We start from the raw sequence: 26,662 nt of genomic DNA, 5'->3' as shown, positions 1-26,662 counted from the left end.
CTCACTGTGACACCATGTTGATGGCAGATGGAGCTGGCTAACATGACAATGCCGATGGTTCCAGGATAAGCCTTTGGTGTGGGGCATGTGAACTGCTCCACTTGGACAGGTTATTGAGAACCACGATCCACTTATTTTATATTTATACATGTACATTTGTATTTACACAGAGAAAGTGCTGGTAAACTAACACACAAACAGCCACTGTAACAGCCATTTCACTACTTACAGAAGTCTCAGCACTCTTAACTGCTCCAAGTTGGCTGAGTTTGCATCCTGTCTCTGTATTACTACAGGATTTGATCTGGACAGGAGCTGATACTCCCTGACAGACACTGCTTTCAGTATACTGCACAGCTCGAATTGGTCAGTCGTCCAGCTTTATGTTAAAGAAAATTCTGACGTGATATAAAGAGTTTTTTTCCCTATAGAAGACGTAAAGTTTAAATTAGCTATTTTTGAGAAATTCTTCATGCTGTTTCTATACCTTTTATAAGCCATTCAATGTCAGTAAAAGCAGAAACTCTATCCCATTCTCCCAGACAACTTCTGGACCAATTAGCATTGATGATTAGCAGTGGTATGCTGGTAAATGTTTATCAGATGGCTCTCCAAGGGGACAATAAAGCCATGATTTCTAGCTTTTGCCAATTTCTGTGGTGTAAATACTCCCACCATGGCTGATCTCAAGCCGCTAACATATTATCACTGAAAGTGGAGTTGGAAAGACATACACGGAAGCATACCTTTATATAATATTTCTACCCTGCAGGCACAATAAATAACTTCAAGAGCATAGGTATAAAAAAGTTAGGAAGTGATGAGTTTTGAGTATAGTTAAATTACATTAAAAACGAAGGTAATAAGTTTCTCTAATTTAATTTTAAATAATGGCTGGGTTTAACAACCAGCTCTCAAAATGAATACTTAACAATTGGCTTTTATAAGCTGGTATGAGCTAGCCCAGCATACCACTGAAGTGCCCCAAAGGTAGCAAGATTCAACTTTTCCTTTCGATGTTTTAGATGACAGACAAACTACTGACAGCAGCAGCAGGAGTTGGAGGGCCTTCGGACTATAATAAGGAAAAGCACATAAATCCTTTGAGCATGCCAGGGAATAACTTGGGATTTGTTTTGATTAATTTAAAGTCTATCTACATATAGCAATGATCATCGCTCTTTATAATTTCAACTTATTTTTTCAAACTTCAACCAAGAGTCATCTTCAAACCCAGGGTGTGGTCCATGAAGGAGGCGGCCAGTGGAGTGAAGCATCTAGCTGTCTTCTTCCTTCCCAGCTGGGTATCCTAGCCCGCTCTTACCAAAAGTCTGAGCCAGGGAAGAGGAGAGTAACTTGAATAGCCAGGTAAACATCTAATGATTTGCCCAGGGAGGACCCAGGTACCAGAACTCAATTTAATTTCTTCTACCCAACCGAGTATTAGAGAAGATCGGAACCAAGGCGTCGAGAGGTTGCCTCCGCTGCCACCCCAGCTTTCTTCAGCCCTTTGACCTGAGCTGGTGCGCAAGAGGCCGGAAGTCTTCGCCAGCCTCCTTCATCTCAGTTTTACCTCTGGTAGCACTCCAGGCTTTCCATTCCAAGTGCTTTGTCCTGGGTAGGAACTACAAGAGAAAAAACAGGTAGCATGTTTGAGCAGTTCTGATTAACTAGCCCTTATTCATCCCGACAGCTTACTCTTTGTTTCTCTGCCATTCAACGGTTCACATTAGGAGGCCGAGTGGAAAGTCAGACCTACTAGTTCTGGCAGACTAGTCGGTGGAGACAGTTTGCTGAGACTAGTGTCTAGGGCTTGGGGAATATGGTGGGGTTTTTTTTGTCTCCCGTGAACAGGGAACTCATGAAGTGTTACTCATTGGATATTCATCAGAGCTTTCTTGAACGGTGGCCTAACTGAAGGCCCTGTGCCGAGTGCTGGACTGAACAACTCTGGTACCTGCCACCTCAGGCACAAGGATGTAGTGTGTGCTGACCGGGGGGCCCACGCTGATGTTTAAAGGGAGTGTATGATCACCTACTGCGAGACAGGACCATGGATGCCTGACCCTGCAGTCTTTTTGTGATTGGTATTTTACTTTCTATGAAGAGGAGAAGGTTTCTGCCTTAAGAACTGGCTGTGTGGACAGCTGGTTCAGTTGCTGGGACTTTGAGAGCTCTGGGCGGAAAGGCAGGTGAGGGCTCAGGGTTATGAAAACAGCTTTGGGACTCCCCCTGCCTGGGGTCTCCAGGAGCGAGACTATTCTTAGGAGGTGTCTCTGCCCTGAAGGAGCTTTTCTTTGCCACTTGGCCTGAAGGACTTCTTTTTGAAAAAAGAGATTTGGACTCGAGTCAAGTCCCAAACTGCAAAGAAATGGCCAATTAGGCTGCTGGGCCGAGTTCCAGCCAAGGAGGCAGGCTCTGCCTCTCCGTGCTCAGCACAGGCTGGAATGCGATTCTTGGCCCATGGTCCCCTGGTCTGGTGGGATGCAGGAAGCCAGTTCACAGACCATGCCCCTCTCCTGATGGAGAAACCATGAGTCAGCCTATCCCGTTCCCTCTTGCCCTGAGAGCCCAGCACAGACAATCGCAGGGCAAAGCAGGAAGAGGGGAAAAGGAAGCTGTAGAAAAATAAACATTTCCTTGCATTTTACTTGGAACAGAACAGCATTTGTGGCGTGCTAAGATCCACAGCGTCTCTCACGTGCCCCCCTGCTCTGTTTTCCTCCTCTTGTGTAGAAACAGATTCTTTCCTTACCTGATGAGAGTCCAGGGTGCATCCTGTGGAAAAACAGGAGCAAGATATAGAAGGTAAAAGCCAAGCCACCAAAGATCACGCCACAGACCAGGAAACTATAGCTGCCCCGAGCCTGGAATACCTGCCAAAGGGGAAAACACAGAGAAACAGGCCATCAAAACCTCACAGAAAGATGTATTGGAGGAAGCAGCCTTCTCGGGCCTCAGCAGGTTTTTCAGTCAAGTTCTGGCCCAGCATGCTAACAGACAGAAACACTGGTAGGAGGGACATCTTGGCCTTGTTTCAAGGTTATGTTTCTGGAGGTGGCAGAAATCCTGCTGTATGGCAGAGGTTGGACCCAGTGACCCCTGCAGTCCCTTTCAGCTCTGTGTCCTGGAACCTTTGAAAATCTCTGTATCTTCCTTAAAACTCCAATCATATTAGCTGTTTCTATACCCCCAAGCCCTGATCAGAACTCTGCAGAGGAGAGAGATATATCTACATATCCTTTTATTATGATATATGTGTGTGTGTGTGTGTGTATATACATCCTTTTATTATGAAAATTTAAAACATATACTCAAGTGGCATATGGAATTCCCATGGACCCATCACCAACTTTAGTAATTAGTATGTTTCCTCTGTACCCCTCTGTACCTCTTCTTCCCTGCACTAGATTACACTGAAGCAAATGACATCACATCATTTCAATGCAGAGGGTAGTGTAAGATGTAGCTCTTCCTCCTGTCCAGCAGGACAAAAGGGAAGGAGAATTGAGTAGTGATTAGAGGGATTTTGGAGACTGAAAGACATAAGTATGGACGTCATCTCTGTTGGTTATTACAGGTGTGACTGAAGGCAAGTTGCTTAATCTCTCTGAGTTTCAGTATCCTCCTTTGCAAAAGGAAGCATAACAATATCTTCATTACTGTCTTCCATAAAAAGTAGGTGGATTTTTTTTTTCCTGATGAACAAATGAAACGTGGGTATGTTTGAAGAGAACTGGGTGAGTTGGGCCCTTGATCAGGGCAGGAGTCAGGCAGGAAAGCTGGGCCCTTTGTAGGGTGGCCAGAGGCGAGGAGAGGTGGGGCAGGGAGTGGTGGATTGAGAGGGATGGAAAGGAACTCTGCCTGCAGCCCAAACCCATCCCAGGCTCTGAGAGCTAAACATTCCCACGGGGCCCTCTGGCCCTGCTCCCAGACGTGGCCTGTGTTTGCTTTGGACAATCCCTAGCATCCCTTTACATCTCCAGGTCCCACATTTGGAGGCTCAGCTTCCAAGGGTGGCTCGGAAACGGAAACAGGTGACAGAGACAGAGTGGGGCTCCCGCTTGCTGTGTGGGAGGCTCAGGGAAGGGACAGCCTAGGTTCAGACGGGGGCTGGCCACATCTTCTCACCTGCCTGGAGGGGCGCTCCCTGATTACTCCCCCCACCCCGAGTTTCCCCACATACCGAGCCAACCAGCATCTGGAGGGCCATCTCACCAACGCCTGCCCCTGTTACCAGCACTGTGGTCGCACAGCCTAACCAAAAGAGAAGGATCTGGCTTAGTAACAGCAAGTTAAGGAGACAGAAGTCAGCTGGCATAATCCAGGTTGTTTCCGGGAAGCATCTGGAAAGTGGTACAGCTGCCTAAGAGGACTACTTTGGATCCCTGAGATCTCTCAGACTTTAGCTCTGAACTTTGCTTAGGTCCCGCTTGTCATTATATCCCTTCCTTGTTCTGAAACCTTCAATTGCTCACGATTGTCTCCAGCGTAAACTCCAAGTTGCTTAGCCTGGCATTCAGGGCCCTTCCCAATCGGAATGCCAATTACCTTTCCAGAAAGATTTCCTGACCTCCTCTGCCAGGCAGGCTAGTGTCCTCACTGCCCTGGCATCGTGCTGACCAGCCACACCTCTGGTCAATCCGGCAACATGGCACAGACCTTCGGAGCCCGAGCTTCAGAGTCAGACTTGGGTTCCAAGCCCGCTACATCACCTACTAGCATGGGACCTTAGGCAAGTCCTTCCCATTCTCTAGGCCCTGGTTTCCTTCGGTAAAATGGGCATGACAACACCTCTTTCGCAGGGTTGCTGTGTGGATAACTCTGACGCAAGACACACGTGAGCGCTCAGCAGAGCGCTGGCCAGTTCTCCGCTTAAACCCTTCAGCGCTGCCATCAGGATCAGGTCCAAATGCTTTAATGTGGTTTGCAGGGCCCTCTATAATCTGCCCCCGTTGAGAGCTCAGACTGTCACAGTATCTGCTCACAATCTACCCTCCAGTCAGGAGAAACTCTCTTCCGTTTCCCGACCCTGCACACACTCTCACCGCCAGCTTCTCATACATGCCTTCACCCCCTCCTGAACATTCCTCCTCTTCCTCTGTCTGGAAAACTCCTGTTCATCTTTTAAGTTGAGCTTTCCATCATAATCTTCTCCCCCCAGCCCCCATCCTTGAACCTGGATTAGCTCCTCCTCTGTGCTCCCTCAGCCCCCTGCACTCTACTCTCACGTGCCTCACCCACCTCCCACCTGTTTACCAGGCAGCCTCCCTCTACAGGCTGGAAGCCCATGAGAGAGGATGTGCCTTGAATTTTAGTTCAGTGGCATATACCACTGCTTAATATTAGCACAGTGGCCAACGTACGGTAGACATTTAGTGTTGTTTGAATCAGAGATCGCCATTGTCTCCTCTGTCCTTCAAGTTCCTCACTTACATTTATACCTGTCTGTGCCTTTGCTCTCACCCTGTTCACTGCCCCCCACCCCATCCTTCCCCAGAATGCCTTTCCTTTTTCCTCTGACTTTCCAAACCCTGGGGCAGTTCATGTTCCCTCCCCTCCATGAAGCTATCTCTAGATTCAACACTGGTCAGCAGTACCCACTGTCTATTCCACTCATACGTTCAAAAACCTTTCAGTACCTGCTGTGCATCAGGTACTGTGCTAAACACTGAGGGTACTCAGATGAATAATAAGAGTTAACGTATATACTGAGCACCTGTGAGCCAGTTACGCTGCTAAGTCAAGAGCTTTACATTTGCTCTAGTGCACAAAACCATCCTCACAGGAAGGTGTTTGCATCCCAATTTTGCACATAAGAAAACTGAGGCTCAGAAAGGGGAAGGAAATTGACCTGCACAAGGTCACAAAGCCAGAAGGTGTGGAGACAGGACTGACCTTCAGATCTGCTGATGACCTCAAAGCCCATGCTCTTGCCCTTGTCCCTTGCTGGTGCATTCAGGGAGCGTGTTGTCAAGGAGAGGACGCAGATAACATAGGTAGAAAAGCCTTGAGGTGGGACAAACAGGAGAGGCAGGTACAAAGGAGCGGGGCACACCTTCCCAGTGGGGTCAGAGAAGCTTCCCAGAGGGGGTGAAAGGGGAGGGACTTGAACAGGCAGATGAGAAGGTGGGACAGAAGAGAGAGGGCATTCCAGGCAGAGGGTTCGCTTTGTGCCAAAGTGTGGAGATACAGAATGGGTTTTGTGCTATCAGGGAATAGCAAGTAATTCAACATGGCTAGAATGCGGGCTCTCAGGGGAAGCAGGGAGGGAGAAGGCTGGAGAAAGGAAAAGCGCTCCACAGAAGATGTGAAGGCTGTGAGCAGCTCTGTGTTTCCAAGCAATCCCTCTGGAGCCGTGTAGAGGACGGCCCAGTAAGTGTTCCTCACCCTGGCTACACGTTACCATCACTCAGCAGCTCTGGACCAGTTACATCAGACTTCGTGGAGATGAAGCCCAGGCACTGGGCTTTGTTACAAAGGCTCCAGGTGATTTTAATGTGGAACCAGCAGTGAGAACCACTGATGGAGGCAAATCTGAAGGCCAGGAGACAAGCCAAGACCTGCCAAGGCAGGGATGGGAGTGATTAGAAATTACGAAAAGCTGGGCACCCTTAACTAATCCAAACAGGTTAAGTGGTTGAACTAAGGCCGGGATGGTGAGAAAAGAAGAGGACGGATTTGAGTGATCATTTGCAGCAGAACCAACCAACATAACATTCTTCTTCTTATTAAACTCTAACATTTGTGAATCACTTCAACCTCTGTGGGATATACTATGTGACAGGTGATACCAACATTACTTCATTACTTCCTTTACTCGTTTGAAGTTTGGGGATTATCCTTTGATTTCAAGGACCCAGGTCTCAGGATCAACTCAGCAGATGAGCGGGATGTAGCTCTCATTGCTCTGACCCTGCCTGGCGCCCCCCGCAACCCCCTACACCAACGGCCCCCACTTCTGCTCTAGAGAAATCACTCATCTTTAGTGCTGGTTTTCCAACACTCTAGGGCACCTCTGATTACTTCTGAGGGTAACGTTAAATGTTCAAAACAATTATTTTTAATTAACTTATTTTAAAAAAAGATCTTTGCTATACGCCCTTGGGAGGCTACGGAAAGGGAAGGAGACTAGTTGAGGGAATCAGAGGTTTCCGACATCAGGCACAACCCTCAATCAGGTGTGGAGTCATTGTTCTACTCCTCTGTTTCGAACAAAACCCACAACAACAACAAAACACAGAGGTCCTTTACTGCTAAGTTATAAAACCCCTTTCCTATGCTATAATTTTTCCTGTGCAACTCTGCTTTTCTTTGAACTTGTTATTTCCAGCACATGGGTGTTACACAAGATGCCAGCTGTGGGTCTGTAGACACCGCTACCGGGAAAAAGAAAATGGGAAAGAGATGCTTACTGTTTCTCTGTGGTCTGAAATCACATGATCCGGTATAACGTTGAATGGGGGGGGGGCACGTGGGCCAGAACAAGCCTGTTGCCCCCAGAGTCAGGAGGGGAGCCTTCACTTCTGTGAGGAGGTGGGGCAGGGACCTTGTAGCTGGAAGACCCCAGGAAGAGGGGCTTGCGGGGAGGAAGCAGCGCCCGGCCCGAGGGAGTGCCTCTTCGCTCTTGGGCGCGCCGGCTCACCTTTGTACTGCAGGATGTCCTCAGTGTAGGCCAGCATGCTGGGAAAGGTGCTGCTGAGGAACAGGCCCAGACTGGCTGTTCCCACGAACAGGAAGACGACATTGTAGGAGAAAACAAGAAGCACCAGGAACGTCACCACCACGCCGACCTGTCATGGCGGAGACGAAGGCGATGAGAAATTAGGGAAAAGCTGGCTGGTCATGGAGAAAGGAAAACCAGCAGTCCGTCTGCAGACTTGAAAAGTTCCTCTCCAGCCGCAGGGGCAGCGCTGTGTGACCCGTGCGCTCCCCTGTGGAATATGTGGGAACTGCACCTTCCCCAGTTGGTGTCGGCCAAGGAAACCCTGAGAATAGGAGAAAGGGGGGAGGGGAGCCCAGCCAGACATCTCGCAAACAGCCTACCGCGCATGCCTTAGAAACGCTTAGCTCCTACTCCGCTCCGACCTTACAAACAAAGGTTTGAAGCGTCGCCCGGAAAATCTCTAGACTTGGGAAGTTTTAAAAACACCTAACTCTTTTATGTTAGCCTGCATGACAGAAGACTGAGGATGCCAAGGGCGAATTAGCAACTCTGCCAACCAACTCTGCTCCCACTCGGCGTGGCCCCCTCCTCAGTCGGTGGCGCAGACTGGCTGTCAGCCTGCTTCTCACCTCCCTACCAGACCCTCATCCTCACCTCTGCACCGGGACACACACGTTCCCTCTCCCCTGCCCATCTTCTTCCCTAGCCAACTGTAAGCTCCTTAAAGGCAGAGACCTCATCCTATAGAACTCAGCACCCCAGCCGTTCCCCGCAGGGCCCCCCCACCCACGTGTGTACTCATTAACCAGTAAGTGATTGTTGAGATCCAGGAGAACATCAAGAGCAGAGTGACCCTTAATTTTAAAATGAGCGGAATCTGGGAAGAAGTTGCAGTGAATTCGAGACATGGCAGCTGCAGCATCTGGGAGCTTGCTCAGGGCTGTTCAGCTGTGGTCCCAACAGGCTGCCCACGAAAAGTACCTGAAAAGCTTTAAAACAATTCAGGCACCCAGGTTCCCCTCCACACTTCCCCCTGCTCCCCGAATCAGAATCTCTGGGGTAGGGGCCCAGGAATCTGTATATTCCAAAAGCACCTCCAGTGGGTCTCATGTATGTGGGAATCACTTGCTCTAGGATAATGTTTTCCCAAACTTGCTTGATGACACGAACCCCCTAGAGTGTTTGTTGAATATAGAGATTGCTAGCCCCCTCCCCTGGACATTCTGATTCACCAAGTCTGAGCTGGACCCAGAAATCTGATTTTCCTTTTTAGAAACCAGCACCCCGGGTGAGTTTATCATCAGTGCCTAACTCATGTGGAGGCTTCAGACTTCCTTTTCTCACCAACCCAGAGTCATGCCCACTGTCTTCTCTCTAAGCAGCTGGCCTCGTGTGCTAGAGAGTCTGGCCACCAGCAGCCCCTGTACCCTCACTCTTCTCCACCTCACGGACCTCAGGAGTCTTTCTGCCCGCATCACGTCACCATCACCCCAGCTCCACAGAACAGGGGCCCTCTTCTTACTAAGCTTAGCCCTTCCTTCGCCTCTGTCCTTCGACCCCGTCCCCTCTCCCCTGGCCTTCTTCATTCACTTACTCTCTGACGTGCTAACCTCACAGGCCTCCGCCTTACAGGCTTCCTGCCTTTCTCCTCTGCCTACAAACACGCTCATACCACCTGACTCCTGTCAAGCAAGACTCCCTTCACAGACGTATTTGCAATTCTCACACCTCCACTTCCTTCTTACCCTCAACCTCTTTTTTTTTTTTTTTTTTGGCTTCCCCTGTGCGGCTTGCGGGATCCTAGTTCCCAGGCCACCAGGGATCGAACCCACCAGGGATCAAACCCGTGCCCCCTGCAGTAGAACCACTGCACTGCCAGGGGATTCCCACCCTCAACCTCCTGAGTTTGGCTTCTACCCCCTCCCCCCACCTCCCATCTACACTGAACAGAAATTTCTTTCTTGAAAGTCATCAACGAGCACAAGGCCAAATCCAAGGGCCTTTCTTGGGGCTCATGATCTTTGACCTCTGTGGCCTCTACATAGTTCCCAACCTTCTCTCCACTAGAAACTCAATTCAAGGAAGTACTTTCCGACAGTGGATTGGACTTCCTGGAAAGGTGGCGAGTTTCCAGTCACTCGGGGGTGTTTAGACAGACTGTGGACCCTTTGGAAGGGATATTACAGAGGTGATTCAATCCCTGGTCGGAGGTTGGGCTAGGCAACCTTACAGGAATCTGTAATCTGGACCTCTTTGTCATAGATGGTGGCATGGACACACATGAGGGTAAAAGTCTTAACCCACTTCTCAGGCCCAGACCTCCTGCCTCCGGAGAAGACCAGTTCCTTGAAGGCCATCCTATATGCCAGTCTGGCTACTTAAGAATCATCTGGGAGGGCTTCCCTGGTGGCGCAGTGGTTGAGAGTCTGCCTGCCGATGCAGGGGACACGGGTTCGTGACCCGATCCGGGAAGATCCCACATGCTGCGGAGCGGCTGGGCCCGTGAGCCATGGCCGCTGAGCCTGCACGTCCGGAGCCTGTGCTCCGCAACGGGAGAGGCCACAGCAGTGAGAGGCCCACGTACCACCAAAAAAAAAAAAAAAAAAAAAAGAATCATCTGGGAGAGCTGCAAGATGTAAATTCCCAGGCCCCAGCCCAGAGATGGTGATTCTGAAGGCCAAGGGATCCCTGCCCTCCACTGGCCATAGGGCTCTGACCAGCTGGGCACCAAGGTGAACAAGGGAGGATCAAGGCCAGCACCTGCTTCTCTCTACTCCTTGCAGGCTGTCAGCTGGGATCTGCTCCAGACACAGCACTGATCGTCTCCTACAGCCCCTTTCTTCCATGGGTGCAAAATCAGAGGCCCACAGCGAGCAAAGGACTTTTCCAAGATCGCACGAATAGGCTCCACCCCTTGGATTTCCATCCCTTCCCCACCAGCATCTCTCTCCTCTCCTCTCCTCCCTCTACTTCTACATTTCTCCCCTGCTGTCAGAGTCCAGTTCCGAACAAATGTCCTGGGGCAGTGCTAGGGCCAGGAGTGAATGGTTCTTCTGGGTCTCCAAAAAGTGAAAGGAGGCCACTTACCACATTGACGAAAACCATGGTAGCTGGCTTCACTCTTGAGGAGATGGGAATGGAGATGAGCCGACCCAGAGTGATGAAGCCCCAGAAGAGGCTGGGGAGGTAACCGGCCACCTTGTGTCCCACAGACAGCGGTTTCTCTACTGCATAGCTGTACACAAAGGCGGAGTATGCCCCCTGTGGGGAGACAGGTCCTGCTGAGCACACCTGCAGCATACCCCCGCAGAGGAGGCCTAGCTGGGGCAGGTGTGGTGTGGGCCGGCAGGGATTGGTCCTGCTGCCAGAGGCTTAGGGGTGGGCTTGGAGCCGAGACCACGCGGCACACACAGGCCTGAGCTGAGAGTGGAACCTGGGCACCACAGCTTACGGACGGTGCCTGCAGGAGCTAGGGGATCCAGGAAGGTGTCTCTGGGTCCCCACGGGAGTCCCGAAGGGTCTGGTCATGCAGGCTCTGCTCCCCCTTCAACCAGAGCAGAGTTCCACTACATGCCTTATTTATGAGGATTCCACAGAAGGTTTTTTGTTGAAGGAAGGGTGCTACAGCTGAAAAAAAGGTGTGTCTAGGCATCTCATTTTACAGATGAGAGGGCAGAGGGAAGTGAATTGCCCAAGGTCACACTGAGAGTTGGAAGTCAACCAGTACCGTCACGAGTACTTTCCACCAGGTCATCTAGGTTTTTAGGGCCTTTTCTTTGGAGAGTCCCTCATATGGCAACCAGTTAATCAATCAGCCATTCAAACCTGTCCTAATCCTTAGAGATTCCTGGAGAAAGGCACTGAACAGAGTAACAGAGGTCACGAGTGGACCGAATAGCTGGGCCCAGATCCCACCTGTAGTTTGTTTACCACATGGCTTGAGAAGCCCAGGCTTCGAATGTATTCCAGGAAGCAGAGTGCCCTAGAGTTTATATGGCATGACCTCTACCTGGGGGAAGAGGGCACTGCCCCTTTAAAAAATGTGGGGAGCCTACACTCAGTAACAAACCAGAGGCCCCTATCCACAGAGTTCATGAAAATAAAAACAACTGAATGAGACAGGAGACCACAGTTCCAAGGGGCTGTATTCAATTCTGGAGAGACTCTCCCCAGGGACTTATGCTTGGTTTAAATTTTGGGGCCCACTGTAGTACAGGTGAGGTCTCTAGGAAACCTTGACGTTCCTCCTTTCTCTTACCATCCCCAGACTTGAGGCTCAGGGGGCGCAAGGGGGTGCCCAATAAGGGACACCGTCTGAGGGCAGGCTCACCGTCAAGCCGTCGGTCATGAACAGGACCAGGGCGGCTGTGATGTGGATGGCGAAGAAAGAAGAAGGGACTCCTTTGAAGTTCTTCCTCTGGCAGCAGCGGAACAGGTCCTCGTGCCCTGGATGACATACGAGAAGAGCAGGGACAGGTCTCAGCTCCTGCTCCCTTCCTCTGCGCACCCAGGGACGGTGGCCGGCGGTCAGGAGAGCCCTGGCAGAGGGGAGACCACTTACTGCCTCCCACCTTCTCCAGCTTCCAACTGTCTATTAGGAACAGCCCCTGTCCATCTCACAGTGCTGTTGGAAGCAAGGCTCAGAGAGGTCAGGTAACTCGCCCAGGGTCACACAGGAGGGGTTAGGTAGAATGCAGGCTGGAGCCGGAAGTCTGCCTTCCTCATCCTCTTGGCCAGTTTGTTCCATCTCCTGCCTCCCGAGACCAGCAGTGCCAAGGGTTCTTCCCCAACCATTCTCACCTTGATCTATATTCTCCCTCTGGGTGGGAGGGCTTACCAGGGAAGCCTCGGTATGGGGCCATGAGCCTGAGAGTTCATTAGAGCCCCCACCTGGGTGAAACTTAGGGGGCAGCGAGGAAGTGTCTTCCTTCTCAGGAGGCTGCGTCTCCAGGGTGAGCTCATCTGCAGACAGGAGTAGGGGCCTCCTCTGAGGGCAGCAGGTCAGCAGCCGCTCTTTGGACAGCAGATACAGCACAGCCATGGGCACCGGGAGCTGGGGGTGGGCAGAGGGTCAGGAGAGCCCTGTTCCCGTGAGGGTCCCCATTTCCCGTGCCTGGCCTGCTGCATACACCTCCACATGGCTGTGTGGCGAATGTCTGCACAGTCCTGGGAGAAGACAGCTCTTTTCCCAGGGTGCCCACCTGGGAAATGCAGCCAGGTGCAATTACACCTGGGCAGGCTTGGTGTAATTGCTGCCCGACTTTAACCACAGTCATTTCCCTGAAAAGACATGTACTTGTCACATGCAAAGCTTGGACTCACACCGGGCCTCTGCTGGCACAGGAGGTGCTAAACTCCTTTCTAACACCCTTGTCCTGAGCAGGGCTGGAGCAGGGCCCCTCACACTCATTCATGCTGGTAGAGCGTGTGATGCTTTACAAAGAAGTTTGGCTTTTGTTCATCACAGTTCTGTAAAACGTGCTGGGGGAAAATCATTAACCCCATTTTCCAGGTGGGGCAACTGAGGCTTAAAGTTATTACTTAGTCAAAACTGTTACAACTGGAAGAGACGGTCACACAGCTGACTTGAGGCAGCGCTAGACTGGCGCCCGGGCAACCTGATTCTGACCAGTGCCATCTCCATGTCAGGGGCTGTTCTGGGTGATGTTATACCTTAGGAAGGTACAGAGGCTCTCCTCAGGGAAAACAGAGACAGGGACTCCTTGGATTGAAAAATGCATGCTGTGAGCAACACACATGCAGAGCCCAGTGTCATGTTCACTGATATTTATGTTAAGCCGCTTCAGTTTTATGAACTCCCCAGAGTAATGGGAAATGTCTCCTGTTCCTGAGGTTGCCCGGAGAAGCCTTCACCACCTCCCTCAGGTGCCTTGCCTGTGTCTAACCACCTCGCTGCCAGGGAGCTCTTCATCAAGTCTAACCTCTGCCCTTCCTGCTGCAACTTCATCCCAGCTCCTTTTGCTTCAGAAAGAGAGGAAGCCCAGGGAACTGCGGAAGTGTCCCAGGGGCTAATGGGCTCCTCTGGGCTCGCAGGCGAAGCTGGCCTGGTAGACGGACATCAGGGGGCTGCCAGCCCCTGCCTAGTGCTGCCCTGGGGAAGCCTCCCCATCGCCCGGAGGAAGGCTGGCTCGCATAGACATTTTCCCAAGTCACCTGAATGCCACCCCTGTGCTGACACCTCCCTGTGGGCACCTTGGGAGCCTCCCTCCACTTATAAATAAGTCAGACACACCCCAGCAGCATTAGAGCCATAAATCTGGTCTGAATGGACAGGACAACCCCTGCCCTCAGGAGTCCTGGGTCTGATGAGGGAGGTGAAGCCCTCCCTCCAGTCTGATGGGAGAAACAGGAAACCCACACGAAGAGGCCTGTGGTAGCAGAATGCCTGGGGGAAGGCCAAGGGGAAACAGCTGTAAAAGAGGTGTGCTCACGCAGGTTGGGCTCTCCAGGGAGGTGGGTGGCAGGAAGGACTTCACAGAGGATGGGCTGACGTTGCTGGCAGGAACACACCGGATCTTTATAAGAAGCCCATTCGGGGAAGGTGGGCTCTACCTTAAAAGTCAGAGAATGCCAGGTGGGCTGGCCTGTGTGAATGTGTTTGCCCACGTGCATGCACAGCCCATTCTCTTCTGGGGTGGGCTGTTTATCTTCAGACACAAACCAATGGAAAAAGTCCGGAAATCCTGCAGCAAACAAAGTGCCTCCACTCTGCACCCCATGGGGCAAGAGAAGGCAGACCTCACGCTTAAGCTGCCTGGACCTTCCGGCTTCCTGGTCCCAGAGTCTCAGCCTTGACATTGTACGGACAGTGCTCTTTGCCTTCGTAGGTCCCCTGTGGAGGGCACAGGCCCAAAGCCGCATTGTTTCCAAAACAATGATGGGCATGGGCAGAAAGGAAAAGGAGCAGAGGGAGAGGGGTATGTCTTTCAGAGCCCCCAGTGAAGAATCTCGTACAGGGAAAGTTACAAAAGAGAAGGGAAAATGAGCAGTGACTATAGGGCAGCTGTTCGGGGCTTGTGCTGGGGGTCAGGGTTCCAGCCTGGCCAAGCCTCTTACTAGCCCCTCATCAGGCCCTCGAGCCAGTGATGGTGTGACACCCCTGCCCTGCTGTTGAAGTGGGACTGGGTGCCCTCAACGGCCTCTTTCGATGCTACGTGTAGAGCATCACCCTGAGGCCCAGCCTTCCTGCCTCAGGAGGGCTAGGTAACAAGTCTGCCTAGAGCAAAGACAGACTCCAAGTTGGGGTGACAAGCCATGTGACACCTCCATCCCGTAGCCAGGTGGATGGCCACCTGCAATACGCCTCACCCCAGTGCGCACCCCTGGTGTTCACGACCATTCTTCCCAAGCGGGGAGGAGCTGGCGGGCAGCGTGTCCCACCTCTCCCTCTGGCCCCAGCCTGGGCTAACTTGGGCCGCAGGGCACCAGAGGAGGTTTCCAGCCAGAGACCAGAGTCAGTCCTGACTTAGCAGGGGAGGATGAGAGCTGGGGTGCAGAGGGCCTTGGTATCTGACCCAGACACAGTGACGTGGTCTCCCTGTTCTGCTCCCACCAGGGCAGCCTTGGCAGGCAGGGTCCCTTGGAGGTCATCTTGTCTATCCTCCAGCCTCCACGGGGGCCCACCTCACAGCAGGCACAGGAGAATCCCACCAGTGACTGAGGACCCTGGAGAAGAGCCTGGTATGTCCGGCAGTGCTCTGTCCCAGGGTCTACATCATCTGGCCTTGGAGGAAAAGAGCTGGTTCCCCAGGGAACCTCTGATGACTTGGAAGTTGACCCTGGTCTCACTGCACTAAACCTGCTCACTGTTTCATCTCCCTTGAGAATCGCAATCCCAGGATGTCACAACTGAAGGACCTTAGAGGTGATCTCCTGCAACCCCCTGTGTTCAGATGAATCCCCGGGGGTCAGTCCTCCCCTCTTCTTGCCTTCCTGAAGGCATATCTCAGCCCTAGTACGTTTCTCAGAAACAGAAGAATCTGTACTGGGAGCTGGTATGGACTGGTATGGGTGACTGTCCACTAGTCCCCACCCAGCCCTGCCCCAGTGGCACTCACATTGATCAGGGCCATGATCCAGAAGGCGTAGGACACGCGGGCCCCTGCCCCGTCCTGTGGGGTCAGCGTCTGGTTGGACCAAGGCTGGGCCCCAGTATGGTGGTGGGCCAGGACCCTGGAGGCATGGAGCAGGTGGCTGCCGGAGGTGGCGTTGGCTGTTCTATTGGTAGGCAAGCAGTTGGCCTCAGACAGAAAGGGGTCAGCGATAAGGGGGCTCAGCAGTGCACCAAAGCCCACAAAGAAATGGAGAACCTGGGAAGGGAAGAGAATCGGGGTGGGTGGAGGCATGGCTCAGGCTTTGCCTGCCCCCCACCTTGTGTCCCATCTGGGGAGCCCCTGTCTGGGAGCAGTAGGGTGGGAGGCAAGAGAGGTGAGGAGTGAAGCTCCTGTCACCACCTTCCTGCCTGGGATAACTTGGTGACAGTGGCCAAGCCCTCCCTCTCTCTTCTTTCCCAAAGCTTAACCACCAGCTGGGGGCTGTTCCCAAGTTAGCATCCACCAGTTAACACCCCAAAGGGAAGGGGGCTTAATAAAGGGAAGGGCTGGACTGGAATCCTGGGTAACTGGGAGAAGGAAGGAAGAAGAAACACAGGGAGAGGAGGAGATGAGAGAAAACACCAAGTCCTTCCATCACGCCCTTTCCAACTTACAAAGAACCTTTTCTCATTAGCACTTAGATTCCTCTGACCACCTGCAGGCCAGGATCATCACTCCATTTTAGAGATGAAGAGACCTCAGTCCAGAGATAACGGCCCAGTATGGTCCAGCTGGAAGCGGTCACACTGAACTCGACCCTGCTACTCTCTCTGGGTCACCGTCCTGGTCTCGGGGAGGAGATGCCTGGCCCGAGGGAGAGGGCTGAGGGAGCTCCCCTGTGCCCTGCCCGCCCCCAGCCCCACGCCTGCTGGGGGCTCACCTGGAGGAAGACCGCCGAGTCCTTCTGGTAGATCCTCACCAGCTGCATGTTGGCCACGGTGTCGATGCAGCCCATGGCCAGGCCCGCCAGCGCCATGACTGAGGCCAGCACCTTCACGTCTCGGCAGAAGGGGATGGCGGCGAACACCAGGGAGATGGCCAGAGAAGAGGTGAAGAGGGCCCATAACGACTGGGCCAGGCTGCAGTAGCGGAGGGTGTGGTCAGTGGAGGGGGGCCGGAGCCCTTCGAAGGAAGACCCCCCCCACCCCATCCTCCACTCACTGGGTGGCCCCCAGGGAAGCCGAGACGCTTCCCCGCGCCTCTGGTCCAAGGGCAAAGGGAGCTGTGGCAGAAGCTCTGTCACTTGTTAGCTACGGGTCGTGGGCAAGATGTCTGGAGTCTGCCCAGATAACAATCCCTACCACACGGGGTGCCTGTGAGAACTGTGTTAATGGACACTTCACAAAGCGTAACTGCTAATTTTGGACTCAGAAGTGAATTTGTATCATTTACTTAAACTTTAGATTGTTTGCTTATAAACAATTATATGCAAAGCTATATCCATCTCTCTCACGGAAGGTGTGAGGGGAATGGCTTTGAGCGCCTCCAGGGAGCCGTGCCACATGCGTGAGCCTGGAGGGGGGCCGGGGAGAGCTGCTGAGCCGGGCTGCACTGCCCTCCCCACACAGGAACGGAACACGCCAAGGCCCTCTGCAGGCACCAGGCCTGAGCTGCCCGAACCGAAGCCCACAGCCGAGGTATTTGGGGAAACTGGTGACCCCTCTATGGGCAGAGCTGTTGGACTCTGTGCCTGGCAAGTGTCCAGAAGGGAGGCCCCACTGAGAGGTGTCTGAGTGGTGACCTTCCCCAGAGGAGCCCACAGCAGCAGGCTGAGGGAGTGAATGGATGAGTGAACACATGGGTGGAGGCCTAAGGCTCTGTCCGGTCTCTCGGGTCCACTCCGCCCAGTAAGCAGACTCTCGGAGAAAGGAAGGAAGCCTCGTATTTTCCGGGGCCAGTCTGAAAGGCTAACGTGGGGGGAAGGAGAGTGGGCAGCAGGCAGCTTCTGGAAGGGAGAGGTTGTAGAGGAAAGTGTCTCAGATTATGAGAAGGTAGACAGCCCCAGGTGCCTCCGTCTGGCTGCCGGACCTGGAGCTGTGGAGGTGGGAGTGTTGGTATTTCTGTGACAAGAAGACCTGAGTTTCCAGCTCACCGAGGAAAAGGGAGAGGCCCCAAGAGACCCCCCAGTCTGTCTTTTCCCAGAGGTTCTTGCCTCTGACCCTGTTGGCTCTCAGCTTTTCATCTCGCCCCATCTTTGATGAAATCCTTTATGAGAAGGGCTCTGCTGGTAGCAGCAGTTCTTTATTTTCTCATTTTCTTGTTTCCAGGCTGATCTGCTGATTGGAGATTACCAATCATGACCCCTGTCTGTTCCCAGCTCAGAGCTGTGTGTGAGGGGGCAGGGGAGACTCACTTCACCCCGGCCACTGGAAGGAGAACAAGAGGTTCGTGTTGTGGAGAGGGCTGTTCAGGTCCCTCCCAGCACCCCCTTCCCGCTCCCCAAGCGTCCCTGCTCTGCCGGCCTCCAGCACCGACAGCCTGGACTGCTCACCAAGCTTCATGGCGCTTCTGCTTCCTGCTACCTGGTGGCCTGTCTCATTGGTGCTGGCACAGAGGTGATGCCCACACCTCTGCAGGCTGATACAATCGACAGGCCTCTCAGAATAGCTCTCTCTTTCCCCTTCCTTTCCCTGCACAAGATCGACTAGGCAGCCTCCTGGGTGGCCTGACTTCAGGGATAGCAAGAGGGTCCCCATCTCCCTCAAGTGTTCCCCCCACTGAGCTGCTACATGGGCCTGACACTGCCACAACCTCACTCACCACTTGGCGGTAAAGCACCGACACCCCAGGTACAAAAATGCTCTCTTGAAGAATTAATACATTATCATTATTGCCCTGAAAAACCTGGATGACAGTGGTTAACCAGTCCTGTAGCACAGTCCTGAGGGCACGGGACCTGGGGTCAGTGAACTGAGATAGGCAAGAGCTGTGGGAAGGTGTGGGAAAAGAAAGGAGAACTAACATTACAGGGTACACGAAAACAACGAACACTTGTTTACAGGGTCCAAGACATTTGGTGTACGTGACAACGCTGTGAGGTAGACCTTGCAATTGTGCCTCGTGTGACCCACGAGTAAACTGAGGCTGAGAAGGGCTAAGAAAGTAGCAGACAGATCCTTGACCCAAACCCAGGGCTTCTGACTTGCTGTTCCCTATGCCATGCTGCTTTCCCATGGAGGAGTGTGCACGTGCGTGTGTGTGTAAAAAGGCTGATGCTGGGCCACGGACCCAGCCAAGCTGGAGAGGGGAGCAGCCAGGGAGCACGAGGCCAGATTCTTCAGAGCCTTGGTCTTAGGAAGCAATGGCAAACAGCTGTAGCCACTAGAACATGAGCCCCCCCAGTGGATCAGGAAGAGATCAGGAAGCCGGCCCAGACAGGGAAGAGAGCGAGTAATGCTGAGTGGGGACCCAGTTTCTGACTCCCAATCCAGGAAAAGGCCAGCGCGGTGTCGTGGAACGTCCCTCCCCTGGCCCTGGGTTCTGACGTTAATTCAGGCCAATGAGAGGAAGGGCCCCACTCCCCCAAGACAGTCTAGGGAACCCTTCCTCAGGAAGCCTGAGAAACGTCCAGGTTACTTTTTTTTTTTTTCATCTTTACTGGAGTATAATTGCTTTACAATGGTGTGTTAGTTATTATTAACGGCTCCACACGGAAGGTGCAAACGGGCAAGGGAGAGCAGGGAGCCAGGTGCCTGCCCCACCAGCAGGCTGTGTGACCTTGAGCACACTGCGGACCTGTCAGCCCCGGTGCTCTGCCTTACCCAGAGGGCACACGTGATCACCTTGTCCTGCCATGGGTGCCTGCTCTGGCCTTCCTGGTTCTGTGATAATAGGAGGGGCTGCTAGGCTCCAAAGCAGGGGAAGGGCTTGAGCAAAACAGTAAGATGTCAGCCAGCTGTCCAGCCCTCTGCTGCCCAGGGGTGGGGAATAATGCTGCTGAGGGCCAGCCCCATGCCACCGGGGTGAGCGACCCCAGGGCGGCACTCACATGCTCCTCACATTTTTACCTCAAGGGATTCCCCCTGTCCACCCTGGATAATCTCCTTCCCTGAAGGACCAGGGAAAGGGGCAGAATGCAGAACCAGGAGGGGTCAGAGGCATCCCCAGCTCCCCTCTACCCCAAAAGGGTCCGGCAGTCTCCCAAGAGAGGAGCGGGGCCCGGGACAGGAACCAGAGGACAGGACACCCCCTGGGAGTGAGGGCAGGCTGGAGACTGCAGCGCAAGCCAGGGCGAGAGGGAAGGGGTGACAGACTGAGGGAGGGGCAGGCGGAAAGGTCCCCCTCTAACTGGGTCCCCCCACACTGACACCCCAGCTTGTTTGACACCCTTTGTTAAGGCTGGGGGACCCAGAAGGAGGAGCAAGGAAGCCTGTCTTTGGGGGGATCCCTGTTAGACTCAGATCAGGGGAGCACCCTTGCATGACGATGTTCCCTGGCTCAATGGGTGCTGGACCCACAGGGAGTGCTCCTTACACACTGGTTAAACTTGCAGTTCCAGTGTCTGCCTGGAACACCTCTCCCCACGTTCTTTGCTTGCATGGCTCTCTCCTGTCATTCAGGTGTCAGCTCAGAGAGGCCTTCCCTGACCACTGAGCTAAAGTAACCCCCAACTCTGTAACTCTCTATCCTTACCCCGCCTTATTTCCTTCATTTCACTAAAATGATCCTTCAGAATGTAGGCTCCATTAGAGTAGGGACCTGTGTCATATTCACCCCCAAAACAGGGTCTGGCTCAAGAGATGATTGTTAAATGAGTGAATTAAAGGGTGGGATGAGTTTTGAGATTTTTTTAATTAAAAAAAATGAAATAGAATTTATATACCATAAAATTAATCTATTCAAAGTGTACAACTCAATGGGTTTTTTTTAGTATATTCAGAGTTATGAACTCATCACCACAATCTAAATTTAGAGCATTTACATCACCCCCAAAAGAAATCCCTTCCCCATTAGCAGTCACTCCCCATTCCTCTCTGCACCCCACCCTCAGCCCTAGGAAACTACTCATCTACTTTCTACCTCTATAGATTTTCCTACTCTGACCTTTCACATAAATGACACCATAACAGTATGTGGTCTTTTGTGAATGGCTTCTTTCACTTAGCATAACATTGTCAAGGTTTACCCATGTTATAGCATGAGTCAGTACTTCATTCGTTTTTATGGCTGAATAATATTCCATTGTGTGGAGAGACCACATTTTGTTTGTCCATCCATCCGTTGATGAACATTTGGTTTGTTTCCACTTTTTGGCTATTATGAATAATGCTGCTATGAACATTTATGTATAAGGTTTTTTTGTTTGTTTTTGTGGTACGCGGGCCTCTCCCGTCGTGGAGCACAGGCTCCGGACGCGCAGGCTCAGCGGCCATGGCTTACGGGTCCAGCCGCTCCGCGGCATGTGGGATCTTCCCAGACCGGGGCACGATCCCGTGTCCCCTGCATCAGCAGGCGGACTCTCAACCACTGCGCCACCAGGGAAGCCCCTGTATAAGTTTTTGTGTGGACATGTTTTCGGTTCTTTGAGGAATATACCTAGGAGTGAAATTGCTGGGTCAGATGCTACCTCCCATGAAGAGATGGATTTTTAAGCAAGAACCATGTCTGGTGTTAGACCCCTAGGAGACCTTCAGCCCACGTTTGCTACATGCTGAAAGGTGGACAAGCTGCTGGAGGGAGAGGCAGACGCTTTCTAGACGGGAGACTAACCCGGGTCTGGCTCAGAGAAGGGAACTGGCTTTTGTATTGTGATCCCAGAACCACAGGGGGCCAGCATCCTGGGGAAGTAGGTCAGATAGTGGCCTGGGGAACACTGCATGGAGATTGGGTTTTATGCAGTGGGCAGGAGAGAGTCAGAGGTGGGCATTGGGAAGGCAGGGCTGCAGGAAATTGAGAAAAAAAGAAAGGTAGAGAAAGACACAGTTAATATAGCAAAGAGAATAACTCAAGCCTTCCTTTAAGAGCATGTGTGCAGAGGAGAGGCCCAGGTGAGGCTGGGAAAAGGCTGGGGAAACTCTGAAAGCCATTTATCTGCCCTGATGCCTTTGAGATAAAGGGGTCTCCCAACCTGCCCAGGGTGGTTAAACAGGTCCCCATGAAACCAGGAACAAAACCCTAACCTTTTGTCTAAATACCCCTCCTCTTTCCTATCTGACAAAGCACATATCTATACACCCTGCCAACCAGGTGGCTTTGGGTTTGTCTCTTCTCTGAAAGGCTTCCTGCTCTCGATAAGCAAGGTTTTTCTAAGGAAGGTCTAGTCCACGTTTTTCTGGCCCTAATTGCACCCTGCTCCCTCTTGGCCTGCATGTGGTGGCCTCCTTCAAGATCTCTGTCAATGTCAGAAGAGAGAGCGAGAGCTGGTCCCATCCTGAGTGGAGGGCTCCTGCCCTCCTCTGCACCCACTCTAACATCAAGGCTCTCTACACCCAGTCCCTCTAAAGCGTGTCCCTTTGGAGGCATCCAGAAACTCTGCTCAGCCCTGGAACTCAGTCTGGGCCAAGGAGTAGGCAGGACTTGAGCAGGAACCCTAGAGAAAGAGTGCTCCCCTGACTCTCCTCTGCCTGGTGTGTGTCATCCTGCAATTCTCCCCACTCCCGCGCAACAGCTGGCCCTCCCGTCCCTATTTGTTAAACCAACCCTCCTCCCGCAGTACCAGACTAGCTGCACCAGCAGTAATCACGGAAGCTGAAAGCACTAGCAGTGGTATTAGCATTTTAACTTGTGAAGCCCCGAGGAATCAAGCTTTAGAGGCTGGTTTCAGGGCTGGTGGAGGTTCTGTTTGCTTTGGGGGATGGAGGATTGCGATAAGCTGTCCAGCCCTAGCTGGTGACGACTCCTGTCCACACACAGGCCACCCCCGTGATGTCCCTCTATTTCCACTGAAGGCTACTTTGCTCTTAACCAAGGGAAGAGGTTCTTTAAGACATTTTGTCTTTCGGTGGGAGGACTGAGGTTCAGAATTGAAACCTGAACCACTGATGGGACTACTCCCCCTACTCCCACCCCTCAGATCCCAGCCGGAAGCCCCAGAGGCCCATAGTTTCCTTCCCAGGAGTGTCAGCTCAGGAATACTCAGCCCATGAGTACACACAGGGATACTCGTGCCATGCCTTTGCCTGGTGAGTATGGGTTATAACTTGTACACTTCAGAGCTGAAGCTGACTACTATGAAAAAGCAAGAGGGATTTCCAAAGTATCTTGTTCTAGACACAAATGTGCGGGTTCATATCCTCACTAGCTTAATAGCTGTGTGACCTGGGGCAAGTTTCTCAACCTCCTTGTGCTTCAGCTTCCCTCTGCACAAAATGGAGACAATAGCACTACTCTGCAGGGTTGCTGTGAAGGTTAAATGAATTGATACAAGTGAGGTACTAAGTAAGAGCAGTGCCTGGCATCGCCTAAACACTCAATAAAGCTAGTTATTATTGCTACCGTGATCATTCTTTTCTGTGAGCCAGTTTCCTGAGGCAAGACCCTTTCCACTGCCTGTTCAGAGCCCCTCGTTGAGTAAGGAGCCCTGAGGGAGGCACAAAGCAAGTAAGGAAGAGCTGGTCCAGCTTGTTGTGTATCTCTGCTGTTTTCACAAAGCCTGACGTGCCAACCTGCCATTTAGAATGATCCTCATTCCCTTTCCTGTTCTTTGCACTACACAGGCTCCTAAAAAGTTCCAGGTAAGGGAGCTTTTGTAAGTCAAAATACTTGAAAACAAAACCAGAAAAATACCCTGACTGATTTCTAATTAAACCTCTAGGCAGAATTAGAAAGGATCTGGAGCTTTTTCTTAAGATTTTCGGAGTCCCCTATGCATGCAATCCTGTACAAAACCCACAGAAACACTATCGTACACAAGGAGACTTGCTTCTCAAGAGGACACTTGGGTTTCCACGAGGATTTTGGTAGTGGGGATAATCACTCCCTAACTGATGCTTTGTCAGTTGGGTGGCTTAATGTGGGGTCTATATGTATAGACACCTATGCTCCTCTCCATCAGCTCCAGAAGTGAGGTGGAGGGGGAAACCCACCTCACAGATACCTCTAGCAGTGAGCCAAAGGGCAGAGCCCTTGGTGCAGAATGGCTCCCTAGAGGCTTCAACTGTGGTTTTGTTCCCAGGCGTCTGCTCGCTTGAGTCCATGCAGTCCAGGAAACCACCCAGCCAGAAGCCAGGACTAGGGAAACCTCCAGCAGCCTCTGACTTGCAAGTCATCTAGCCCCTGCTTTGGGTCTGCTCTCCCAGTTGCACTAGGAGAGTGAATCCTACTGCCTTTCCAAAGGGCTCTGTGGAGGTGGCCCTGTCGAATTTGAGCCGGGAGACTGAGGCTCTGCAACGGTATCCAAAGGGGCATCTCTGGGGGCCATGCCAGGCAGAGGCCAGGGAGGAGTAACATGGGGTGGGGGAAAGCGGAGGGGGATCCTGGCACCAGAGCTGGAGTGTCACCTCACTAAGCTATGGGTGAGTCACCCTGTGCCTCCCCTACGTGAACCCAAGTGCTAAGGTCCTGTTTGTCTCAGAGGCAGAAGGGGGCCACCTCCAGGGGCCCATGCAGGAACCCTGGCTCCCTCAGGAGCAGGACCACACAGGACCCACCTGCCCCGTGGCCGCCCAGGGGAAGGGACCCCCTGTGTCAGCTGATTTGGAGCTGAGGATCTGAGTGGAGCACACCCCAGGGCACTCTGTCCAGCCGCAGCCAGCTCTGGCACTGGGCACGGCCCCTGAGGTGACACTCCCTCTCCTGCCACCTCACTTCCAGTTCTGTCGCCCACCCCCGGCAGCAGGGCCTGCAGACAAACCTCAGGTCTGCCGTGCAAGAGGGCGACCCTCCCACCTCTGCAAGCTGCCTCACCCCTCTCCCTCGGGGTGTGGGCGGGAGAAGAGGGGTGAGAGCTGAGTCTATGCCCTCACAGGGGCGAGCAAAGGCGAATAAACAATCCAGAAGTCACCTTCAGTCTCCAGAGAGAGTTTTGCGGGGAGAGCTGGGGTGGGGGAGGGAGGCAGCCCTCCAGCTAAGGCTGCGCATGGCTAGCGTAGCGGGGAGGGGTGGTCGCTGCCTTCCAGAAGGCAGGGACAACCGGCGGCCCGAGCCCCGCGGGGGCAGAGACGAGCGTGGTGGGAAGGGTCGGAAGGGTCGGGGGGCTGCGGCCCTCGGGCGCGCGGACCGGGCACTCACGTCCTCTTGAAGACGCCCCCGAGGGCGCTGCCCAGCAGGAGGCAGAGCTGCTGCGAGAAGAAGACCCAGGAGATCTGGGGCAGCGAGCTGTGCGTCTGGCAGCGCAGGTCCAGCAGCGTGGGCCCCAGGAAGGCGATGCACAGGCCGAAGCTGAAGAAGACGCTCCAGTAGGTGAGCGTGGGCTGCAGGTTGCGGCGGAGCAGCCCTGACACGCGGACGTCGCAGCCCATGGTCCCGGCTGGCGGCTGCCGGTCAGGGCGCGCGCGGTGCCGAGTGCCGCTTCGCCCGCGGGAGAGCCAGGAGGGCTGGGGAGGCCAGGGCCGGGGGAGGGGCGGGAGGGGCGGGGAGGGGCCGCCCGGCGAGGGGCCCCGCCCTCGGGCCCAGGGAGCACCGGGGGCGCCTGGGCCGCCCGTGGGCACCGCGTCCGGGCCAGCGCCTTCCTCGTGCGGTGCCAGGCGCCGGCCTCCCCTCCTTCCTGAACTCACGTTTCCACCCTCCCCCGGCCTCGGGAGACCAACCGGGAGCCGCTCTTCACCGCCACCCCCGCTCCCACCCAGCTCCGCGTCTCTCCAGCCTTTTTATCCAGCCCCCCAGGGTTGGAGGGCCTGGACGCCCATTTTAGAGCTGGGCAAACTGAGAGCCTGAGACGTCCTGTAAGTACACCGAGAGGCTTGGGAGCAGGATCTTCCAGCGCTTCTCCTTCGGGGCAGCTGCAAACCCTCCCCAGACACCGATCTGGCCTGTGGTTTGGCGGTAAAGGAAACACCGAGCCCTCCCCCCTTAAACCTAGGGGCTTCACTGATGGACTTTAGGTCTGACAGCATCCCATCTTACCCTGGAATAGAAGGCAAAATTTCATACATACGTTTTTTTCTTGGTAGAGTATTCATGGCTTTCACCAGAAAGGTAATCACTCTCAGCTCCACAGAAGGGCCTGAGAGCCGGTCTTCACCTGCCGCATCACATTGGCGCCCCGTACAGGTGCGGGATGGAGGAAGATGTAGACGTTCTTCCAGACTCCATCTCTCTCCCTTCTTCCTAGTTGGGGGAGGGGTGAGGAGAGGGCGGGAAGAGCAGGGCAGTGACTTGAAGGAATTCTGAAATAACCCTCTAGGAAAAGAAAAAAAAAAAGAGTTCTGAAGAAAATTGCTTTTTTTTGTTTGTTTGTTTTTTTGTTGCTGGAAAAAGCTGGATGGAGGGTGGAGTGGGAGGGTGTTATATTCCAGACTGGGAGTCCTTCCAGGATCCTGCAGCTGACACAGGCTGTTACTCCCCCCAAATGGCCACGGGGCTGTTGGGTCCCGTGTAGTCCTGCTCATGAGGCTGCCAGACACCTTTCCCGTGCTGACACCTGGAAGCAGAGCAGAAAGGTCCTTCAGGGTCACTCTGCCCAAGTGTCCTAGTAGTAGCAGGAGCCATGACATCATGACCACTTGCCCACCAAGGGGACCAGGGCTGAAAGGGCTGAGGAGATAGGTAGGTGGGTGTCCCCATGACAGCTTGGCATGTGGTGGGGCAACCAGCTTCTCTTGCAGGTACCCTCCCCCCTCACAGTGGCACCCTAGCATCTGCTCCATTCCCCTAGGTTGTGAACACCAGGGAGGAGAGCCCCAGTGTCCCTCTGGCTCAGTTGGTCTATAGGTGACAACAGTTACTTATTCAGTGGTGATAATGATGGGCCTGCACAGTACTTGCAATTAAGTAAAAAGTTATC

The 26,662-nt window shown here is 53.2% G+C and overlaps 2 protein-coding genes across 4 annotated transcripts in view; one reads left to right on the top strand and one right to left on the bottom strand.

The window, feature by feature from the left end:
• The window catches only part of ELK4 (ETS transcription factor ELK4), a 43,858-nt gene extending 22,703 nt beyond the window's left edge, over positions 1 to 21,155 (top strand). The window contains exon 5 of one of the 2 annotated variants that reach the window (XM_060293570.1): positions 16,415 to 21,155. In XM_060293570.1, the coding sequence (XP_060149553.1) occupies positions 16,415 to 16,465 (51 nt within the window). In that variant the 3' untranslated portion in view covers positions 16,466 to 21,155. Of the gene's footprint in view, positions 1 to 9,977; positions 10,024 to 16,414 lie in introns of those variants that run through there. The other variant, XM_060293572.1, reaches the window with a different exon arrangement.
• Positions 732 to 25,274, bottom strand: MFSD4A (major facilitator superfamily domain containing 4A). 2 transcript variants are annotated; one of them, XM_030872786.3, is made up of 10 exons: positions 24,949 to 25,266; positions 16,661 to 16,859; positions 15,745 to 15,996; positions 12,557 to 12,719; positions 11,997 to 12,112; positions 10,754 to 10,927; positions 7,646 to 7,793; positions 4,187 to 4,257; positions 2,756 to 2,876; positions 732 to 1,625 (listed from the first exon to the last, which is right to left on the bottom strand). In XM_030872786.3, exons 1-10 carry the CDS (start codon positions 25,176 to 25,178, stop codon positions 1,570 to 1,572), a joined length of 1,530 nt encoding a protein of 509 aa, XP_030728646.1. In that variant the 5' UTR covers positions 25,179 to 25,266; the 3' UTR covers positions 732 to 1,569. The 2 variants fall into 2 exon arrangements, 1 of the variants encoding a protein (XP_030728646.1); XR_009562765.1 differs by lacking the exon at positions 732 to 1,625 and adding an exon at positions 5,899 to 6,563 and having other exon boundaries at positions 2,809 to 2,876; positions 24,949 to 25,274.
• Positions 25,275 to 26,662: the final 1,388 nt, after the last annotated feature.

Source organism: Globicephala melas, chromosome 1 (assembly GCF_963455315.2).
Source record: "Globicephala melas chromosome 1, mGloMel1.2, whole genome shotgun sequence".
In the NCBI taxonomy this organism is placed as follows: Eukaryota; Metazoa; Chordata; class Mammalia; order Artiodactyla; family Delphinidae; genus Globicephala; species Globicephala melas.
Note: the sequence above shows the minus strand (reverse complement) of the source record. Positions and strands in the feature narration are given on the sequence as shown.

Coding starts and splice junctions, on each gene's coding strand:
- MFSD4A (XM_030872786.3), bottom strand. CDS start 25,178: ATGGGCTGCGACGTCCGCGTGTCAGGGCTGCTCCGCCGCAACCTGCAG. Junction 16,860..24,948: donor GGGGGCGTCTTCAAGAGGAC/GTGAGTGCCCGG, acceptor CCGCTACTGCAG/CCTGGCCCAGTCGTTATGGG. Junction 15,997..16,660: donor ACTCGGCGGTCTTCCTCCAG/GTGAGCCCCCAG, acceptor TTCCCTTCCCAG/GTTCTCCATTTCTTTGTGGG.